This window comes from Glycine max, chromosome 8 (genome assembly GCF_000004515.6).
Source record: "Glycine max cultivar Williams 82 chromosome 8, Glycine_max_v4.0, whole genome shotgun sequence".
Classification (NCBI taxonomy): domain Eukaryota; kingdom Viridiplantae; phylum Streptophyta; class Magnoliopsida; order Fabales; family Fabaceae; genus Glycine; species Glycine max.
The window spans coordinates 19,143,685-19,152,405 of NC_038244.2; the positions used below are offsets into that span (position 1 = coordinate 19,143,685).

At 35.4% G+C, this 8,721-nt stretch overlaps 1 protein-coding gene across 4 annotated transcripts; it reads left to right on the top strand.

The window, feature by feature from the left end:
* The first annotated feature begins 876 nt into the window (after window positions 1–876).
* LOC100791896 (prohibitin-3, mitochondrial) lies at window positions 877–6,730 on the top strand. Of its 4 annotated transcripts, none has more exons than XR_005892631.1 (3): window positions 877–1,948; window positions 3,214–3,487; window positions 6,461–6,730. XR_005892631.1 is itself a non-coding variant. In XM_003531757.5 (2 exons), exon 1 carries the CDS (start codon window positions 1,086–1,088, stop codon window positions 1,926–1,928), a length of 843 nt encoding a protein of 280 aa, XP_003531805.1. In that variant the 5' UTR covers window positions 877–1,085; the 3' UTR covers window positions 1,929–1,948; window positions 6,461–6,730. The 4 variants fall into 4 exon arrangements, 1 of the variants encoding a protein (XP_003531805.1); XR_005892632.1 differs by lacking the exon at window positions 3,214–3,487 and adding an exon at window positions 5,059–5,121; XR_005892633.1 differs by lacking the exon at window positions 3,214–3,487 and adding an exon at window positions 5,059–5,618 and having other exon boundaries at window positions 5,716–6,494.
* The last annotated feature ends 1,991 nt before the right edge of the window (window positions 6,731–8,721 follow it).

Sequence of the window (8,721 nt, forward strand, 5' to 3'; positions counted from 1 at the left end):
TTTCTTTATAGGATTTTGACGGATCCTAAAATAATGTTTTCTGCATGAAATAATCTTAGACATAGAGTATTAAATGGAGATTTTAAAGGCACAACTTAAATGGTATACTTGATAATCTTATGAATGCATTTAGAACTTTAGACACACATATACATATCATGATCTTATAATATATCATACACAACTTTCATCATTTGTATTTATTTACATATAATCAAAATAATTAGAAGTCTTGAGACATAAATATCTTTTGACTTAATAAATGTTCATAATTCATTGACTTTATCAACGAATCTGACATGACATTAAAATATAATTTAAAAACAAAAAATAGAAATAGTTAAAAAAAATATTAAACCTGCATGTAATCATATCATATTATACAAAAAAAAGTTATTAATTGGATCTATCAACACACATGTCATATACTAGTAAAAAGAGATTCAACTCTTTTTCTCAAAATTTAAAATTGTTGTAAAAAAAAAATATTTTCCAGTGATTTTAAAATATCAATCATCATTAATTTATTTTGTCATGTAAATACATTGCCCTCTTTTTAGCAGTTTCTGATTTGTAATCATATGTAATAACATCAATATAAATAATAATAATTACGGTGTGTAATTTTGTCAATTTATTTAATGTAATAAATATCAATATCAATATACTTCTATAAGCTAATTTCCGTTAGAAGCAATACAAATTGAAAGTTTAAAATTTTGTTTCCAAAAATTTATTACATATACATAGCTATGATGACATTTTTTTCCGCCTTTTGTTCATTTCTAATTATTTAATTAATTAATTTATTGATTAACACCATCACAATTTTAATATTTGCAAGACACTTAACATATTTATATGTCTCATTCTAAATTTAAACTTATATTTTGAATGTTTGATAGCCTACATAATTTTAATTTAATAAAATCAGTAATATAATATTTGATATAAATAAAAAAGAAATTGTCCTCCAAATTTAACTATAGTGTAGTCTAGTTTTTCATTTATAATGTAAAATAAAAGCCATAGTCTCCCTCTCTTAAGCCCTGAACCCTCATCTCCAATCTGCAAATCCAACTAACATGGGAAGCCAGCAAGCCGCCGTGTCGTTCCTGACGAACCTGGCCCGCGCCGCTTTCGGGCTGGGCGCCTCCGCGACCCTATTGAGCTCCTCCCTCTACACCGTCGATGGCGGGCAGCGCGCCGTCCTCTTCGACCGTTTCCGGGGCATCCTCGACGAGACCGTCGGCGAGGGGACCCACTTCCTCATCCCGTGGGTCCAGAAACCCTACATCTTCGACATCCGCACCCGCCCCCACACCTTCTCCTCCGTCTCCGGAACAAAAGACCTCCAGATGGTTAACCTAACCCTCCGCGTCCTCTCCCGCCCCGACACCGACAAGCTCTCCCTCATCGTCCAGAACCTGGGCCTCGAGTACGACGAGAAAGTCCTCCCCTCCATCGGCAACGAGGTTCTCAAAGCCGTCGTCGCGCAGTTCAACGCCGACCAGCTCCTCACCGACCGTCCCCACGTGTCGGCGCTCGTGCGCGACGGCTTAATCCGTCGCGCACGAGACTTTAACATTTTACTCGATGACGTTGCGATCACGCATCTGTCTTATGGCGCGGAGTTTTCTCGTGCCGTGGAGCAGAAGCAGGTGGCTCAGCAGGAGGCCGAGAGGTCGAAGTTTGTGGTGATGAAGGCCGAGCAGGAGAGGCGGGCGGCGATTATTAGGGCGGAGGGAGAGAGTGACGCGGCGAAGCTGATTTCGGATGCCACTGCGTCCGCCGGGATGGGGCTGATTGAGCTCAGGAGGATTGAGGCGTCTAGGGAGGTCGCTGCCACGCTGGCCAAGTCGCCGAACGTGGCCTACTTGCCTGGAGGGAAGAACTTGCTCATGGCGCTCAATGCCGGTGGACGTTGATTCATGTATCTCTGTGTGTGGTAATTGATCTTGTTGTTGTTGACCTTTTGGTTTGATGTTTGTTTGTTTAATATAACTTGTTTAGTTTAATAGATATGCATTGTTTTGTGTCTGTGGAGATATAAGGTGGGTTGGATGGATAAGAGAGAGAAGGAAAAGGGGGGGGGGGGGGGGAAGGTCGTGGATTGGATCCCTCTGCTAAATGCTAACAAAACTAACGTCTGCTGATAAAAAAAAGATTGTTGTGTGTCTGTGTGGTGATTGATCTTGTTTGAATTGTGGTTTCACTCGGCTTAATGATTGTTTGATACAAATTGTAAACCTATCTGCACGACATCTATTCATTGTTGTTGGATGTATCTTTGTTTTAGGAGGTTGTTGGTTGTGTTGACTATGAAGCATGAACACCTCTCTTGTTTGAAGTGTAGTTGTTTTGGATACGACACCGACATACTCGGACACTTGTTTGATACTTGTCCGATACTTCTTATCTAGGATGCACCAAAACAGGGACAGGGACATATATGGGTATGAGGATGGGAAACGGCAAATCTAGAAATCTCAAGATATGGGTACTGCTAGGAAACGACAATTTTTTTTTATTATTTAGAAAAACTGAAAAATTAAAAAAAAATGAGAAATAAGTAGCAACACTAGCATATTATAAATAAAGACAATATTATAGATAATATTAAATTAAATAAAGACTAGTAAAATACTCCTATAATATAATATAATAAAAAGCAATCAGATAATAGATCATCAAACTGAAACATAAAAATGAAAAATAAAATAGGAAAAGGAAAACATAGAAACCGCAAAACGTCACTGCTTTTTACTGCATATAAAAAACCCCTTTTCCTCAGCTCACGGAATCTACCAGCCATTGTTCGTGTATGTGTATTTCTGTGTTTCTTTGAATTGTTATCACTTTGTGCCACCAAGGTTGGTGCTGTGTTGTGTTTGTTATTTTTTGTGTGAGAATATGGGTGTGAGAGTGTGAATGAGAAGAAGGTGTTTTGCTGAAAGAGGATTGCGACGGTGACTGAAGAAGGCGGCTGCGGCTTCTCTATTGGTGGCGACACCCTCGTCACATAAAAAAAAGAAAATTAGAAAAGAGAGAGAGAGAGAGAGCAAACCTGGCTGGTGGTTTGCCAGTGGTTCGCCCAAAGAGGGAGTGAAAGAGAGGAAGCCCTAATTTTTGAAAGAGTGAATTATCGTTTCTCTTCTTTCCACTTTTTTATGTTTTTCCTTTTTTCTTTTTTTTATAAATTTTGGACTATAGGGATGCACGTGTAGGCCACTGCCGTCCCCAATACGTCCCCACAAAATGAAGGCACCGCCCCCGTCTTGATCAGTCGTACCCAATAAGTCAATGCCGTCCCCTGGCCATACCCATCCCGTGCCCGTGCAGTTCCAGAAACGGGGAAGGCCACCAGCAGGCATCCCCGTGCTTCATAGCTTCTTATTAGGTGTCTGATTCAAAAAATATTTTTGGTTGGCTTGAACACTTCAGTCATCACCTTTACACAACTATTACACTTCAAAAAACATAGAAGGTTAGTTTAAAAAGATGAATATACCATTAATTTAGATATTTTGTTATATGTTACTCATATTTCATTTAATTAGAATCTTTTTTTTTTAGTGTGTGGTATCCCCGTGTCCTATATTTTAGACATTAGTCGTGTCGAAGTGTCTGTGCCTGGTGTCCATGTCAGAGTCTGTGTTTCATAGGTGTTGGATGTAAACAGTGTGAGCAAATTATTTAAATTCTGGTTGTGTTGCAATTGTTGAAATTACAAAAAAAGTGTGAGCAAATGCAGCTACAGTTGTGTTGTGATGCGGTTGGGTTAAGGCTTTAGATTGTGGTTGCAGTCATGTGTTCCGGCTGGCCATTGCAGGTTGTTGCGGTTTGCAATTAAAAACTTGTGTGGTTGTGGCGGTGCTATGTGGTTTAATTCACAATTTAAAGCCTTCAGTTGCATCTTGCATACTCCTTCCAAACTGCAATATTTGAAATGCAGCTGAGTTTGTGGACTGCAATTTGAACAAACACTGGTGGTTACCGATTGTTTGGTTGAAAAATGTCACTTGTAGAGTGATTTAGGAGTGTGTGGAGTGCTGTTGATTGGTCCTCTAATTGAATTAGTGGCTTTTAGTACTTGATTCTGGTGATGATGATCCTGCATATCAATCAATAGGTTATAGTTATACTAAAGGCTTTTTTTTGCACACAAGTAAAGCTAGTCAACCCTGAGTATTTACATGCCTGCTTAACAATGTATTAATTAGTTTACACAATTACAGGTAAAGGTAGAAAGAAAACAACCCTGTTGGATTGCAATGAGTTTAGGACTATTTAGGCAAGAAAACATTGTTGTTATAATTTTTTGTTTTCCTTAGTTATGAGAACTTCAGTTTGACCTCTTTTGTAAGAGGTACACTTGTAATTTAAGACTTATGGCTTTACCTGTTAGGGCCTTAGCATAATCCCAGAACATATGGCATATAGTTCCTTGAGTAAATTAAATATTGTGTTCCTGTCCAGGTTGTCAAACCCAACAGTTTAGGTAAACTTGGGGAGGGTCTACAGATCCCAGAACTTGTAGCATATAGTTAGTTGAATAAATTAAATCTTGTATTTCTGTCAAGGTTGTCAAACCCAACAGCTAGGTAAACTCGGGGAGGGTCTTTAGACTTGTAAAACCATTGGCTTTTGACCATTTATACAGCATAAACTATCAAATCATTAGTGATCTTCCTGTTTACTATTAGGTATCAGAGTTGAAGCAAAAACTTAAACCTCAGAGTAGCTTTAGCCTTTGAAGAAACCTGCTACTACAGCTGAGTTGTCCATGCTCTATATAATTAACAAGCATGCACCAAGTTGAACTTTGAAACTGTGGTCTATTCACTTTTCCAGTCTATTATTTGCAGCTAGTAGGATCGTTTTGTTTCATGTTGGGTTCCCTTTATTTGCCTTTAGTGTTTGATTGTGTTTTTACTTGGTTTAACAATTATTTGTCACATCTGCATGCAGTTTTTCCATTGCTGTTGGGTGTTGTTGCTTTGTTTTAAGAGATCATTGGTTGTGTCAGATATAAATAGTCATAAGTTTAAAATGCAGTTGCAATTGTCAAAATTGCGGCGAAGTGTGGGTGAATGCAGCTGCAATTGTGATACAATGCAGGTAGCTCATGGTTTTAAATTGTGGTTGTAGTCTCGTCATGATTGTGTTGCAGCCATTGCAGATTGGTGCAGTTTTGTGGCTGCATTTGTGATTTAACCTGCAATATAAAACCTCGGGTTGCATACACTTTCAAAACTGCAATTATGCAAATGCATCTGTGGTTAGTAAACAAAAGCTATTGTAGAGCCATTTGGGAGAGTGGAGTACTGCTTGTTGGCCTTCCAATTGAATTGGTGGAATGATGCTATATGTTGGTACTTGGCAGTAATACAGGGCCATTTCTCTTAACATGGCATGCCGTGCTAATTTGATTTAGTACCTTTGACGGATAAAAAACAGTAGTAAGAGCTCGCCAAGTTGTCCATATAATTAACTTCGCTTTAGTTAAAAAAAATCATGAGAGCAAGAAGTACAAAGAACGATGCTGATCAGAAATCCTCATAGAAGTTGATGCCCAGAAAGAAGCTGAGACAAATCTAGGCCAAATGATGAAAACAGTAAAAGTCTTCGCATTACATTTTATATACATCCATCCAACACCACACTTTCTGATGTACCTTTTTGTTGTTTTTCCCTGCAAAATGTTGAAAATAGGGAGAGGATCAAACTCTCAGCACTTTCTGGAGCGTTATCAAATTGCTTAAACAACTTACTCTACATCTGTTGAGCTGCTACCAGTGCAATATATAACCATTGATTCCTGGACATTTATACAACATAAAGTAACAAATCTTTAGTGATCTCCCTATTAACTGTTAAATATTAGAGTTGAAACAAAAGCTTTAGCCTTTAAAGACGAAGTGCTGCTACAGCTGAATATTGTGCATGCTCCATAGAATCAACTACCACATACACATTTGAACTTTAAATCTATAGTCTTTACTTTTTCAAATGTTTTACGTTTTTGCTACTGGAATTTAATTAGGTGTCATGTAAGTTAAGATTTTTTTTAGGATTCGAACCAGCATATAGGATTATTTTGTTTGTTAGAAATTTTGAGTTGCCTATGTTGTCTCTTCGCCCTGTTTAGTTAGTTTAATTTAATGTTATATATGATGGAACTTTGGAGAGTTTTTGTGCCTTCTGCACTTTTACATGATTGAAATTAATTACTTGTTTCTTTTTGAAACCAACTGTGCTTCTTCTCTCTTCCACCCCTCCAGAAAAGGTTGTAAAACATTTTGTAAATTTTGAATAAGCAGTGGTTTTTAGATTTTGATGTAATTTCTAGTACCTCATTGGTAAGCAATATGTTACTGCCTTTTAATTGTCACTTGTCAGCAAACCCAAAAGTGTTTTTGGATCATTAAAACTCCTAATATTTCTTTTTTCATTTCAGGTTTTCACGATACGGTGTAATGGCATGCTTGGAAGGAATGCTGTTGAGGTTCTTCTTTGCTGGGGTTATTTTTTCCCCACCTTGTTTTGTAGACCCCATTTGTAACATGTAGAATTTGGACCTTCGCGTTGAGGATTAATGAAAAATTTGGACCTTCACGTTGAGGATTAATGAAAAATTTGGACCTTCATGTTGAGCATAAATGGGTCTTTTACAGTTGTACTTGTAGAATTACATGCTAAGACTTGAAATCGAGTCCTTGTTTGAGGATAAAGGGGTCTTTTAGAGTTTGTACTTGAAGACTTAATGTAGCTATTTTATCATCTATTTCCATTTCTTTTCACAGAAAATGAAAATTTTCAAGGAAGAGAATAGTATAAGAAAGATGTCTCTAGAAAGCAACCGAAGCAAGAGAAAAACTTGAACCTAGGATATTGAATCTTATAACAAAAGCATGCGAACCATTAGTATGCAATATGTTAGTCTTCCAAAATTGAATTTTTCCCATCAAACTGTAGCAACTGCAAAGACTCAGCCATGCCACAGGATAATATTTCCAACATTAGAAAATAAAATGCCAACTTGTTTTTTAAATTTGAAAATAAGAAAATGAAAGCTCTATGTAGAAAATGAAATTAGACATTTATTTTACACCAAACAGTCCTTTAGATTCATTGTGTGCGCTTAGGTCTTCAATTTTGCATAATAACTTGGTTATTGTTGCCTCCAAACCAGATAATCACAATTATGAATAATAATATTTTAGTTAGGCAATTATGACAATATAAAATGGCAACATGGTGTATATATCATGTTAGGTTCTGCGTTTGTATGGCAAAAACGTGTGTAAATTGACATAAAAATGAGAAGCTTACAATACAAGCTTTTAGCGTTAAATGAGAAAATGATGTGATTTTGTAAAGAAAGTGATGCAGATTCAAATATGCATCAACTATGGCAGTAGATGCTGTTGAATTTTTCATTCCTTACAAGTTATTACTGTTTTCCAGTGACAGTTTTATCTGACAAATTTTTGTATCTTAAAGTTAAGTTAAATTAATCGGTAGATCTTATCATTGGGAATGTGGATTAATTGGTGTAAAGTTGTTCTAACTAAATTAATAATAATCTTGAGTTTTAGTGAATAATTTTATCACCAATGGTAATCATACTTAACTCAAGCAGAATTTTTTGTTGTAAAAGATCTTGTGATCTCCATCAAAAAAATCTATAAGTTCTCAATTATTTAGGAGTTTTTAAAAGGTCCTTTGTTATTATGTTCTTCAACTTATAAATCATCTTTAATTGTGTCTCTAGTCACATTTTCAATATGGTTCTACTAAATATATATATTGCCTATTAACTTGTTGGCATAAAATTGGATCAATCTCTCAATTTTTATGACGGATTGTAATCTTATAAGCAGAAAAAAATAACATATAACTATAGAATGCACTAATTAGATTTTTAACATGTTGCGTGATGAATTTGACAACAAAATTTCTAAACCAAGTGTAAACCCATCTATGTTCTTAATTACTATTGTTCAATTATTAATTTTTCAAAAATTACATTTTCACAAGTATTTATTAGGTAAATTCTCACTCAGCTCAACTTCAAGAAGGATTTACATCAACTTGGACCATCCTTAATTTGCAAAGTTCAACAAAGGGTAAGTCCAACTTTATTCTACTTGGTCAATAATCTTGAAATACAATTTTAAAACATAAAGAAAAACATATTCTTCCTTTTATTTGCTCAAATTTTTATAACTTTTAATTTAAAAAAAACCAATTTGTAGATCATCTTTGGAGTAATATCAAGTTAAGAAACTATCCTCTTCAGATTCTACTAACATTGATATTAAGACGAGGATGTCTAAAAATAGGAGATCTTTGCAACAAATAAGGTCAATGAAAGAGGTATCAAATTTACAGGTATTATTTCATGTCTTATACTACATATTTACAATATTTAATTATTTTTAATTCAATGGTTTATTAACATATATAAAATTATTGGAAAATGTATTTACAACCTGGACATTAATAGAATTGACAATAAGTATGGTTGGAGTTGTATTGCCTCTGAAACATGCAAAAAGAAACTAATTAAAGATGGGAATCAACACGAGTGCAAAAACATGCAACCAGTCATCCAAGTATCCAACAAATAGGTAGAAAATTTCTCAATATTGATTTATTTTCAATAGCATAATTAACTAATTTCTAATATTTTTTTTAAAATAAATTCAGGTTCAA

Coding starts and splice junctions, on each gene's coding strand:
- LOC100791896 (XM_003531757.5), top strand. CDS start 1,086: ATGGGAAGCCAGCAAGCCGCCGTGTCGTTCCTGACGAACCTGGCCCGC.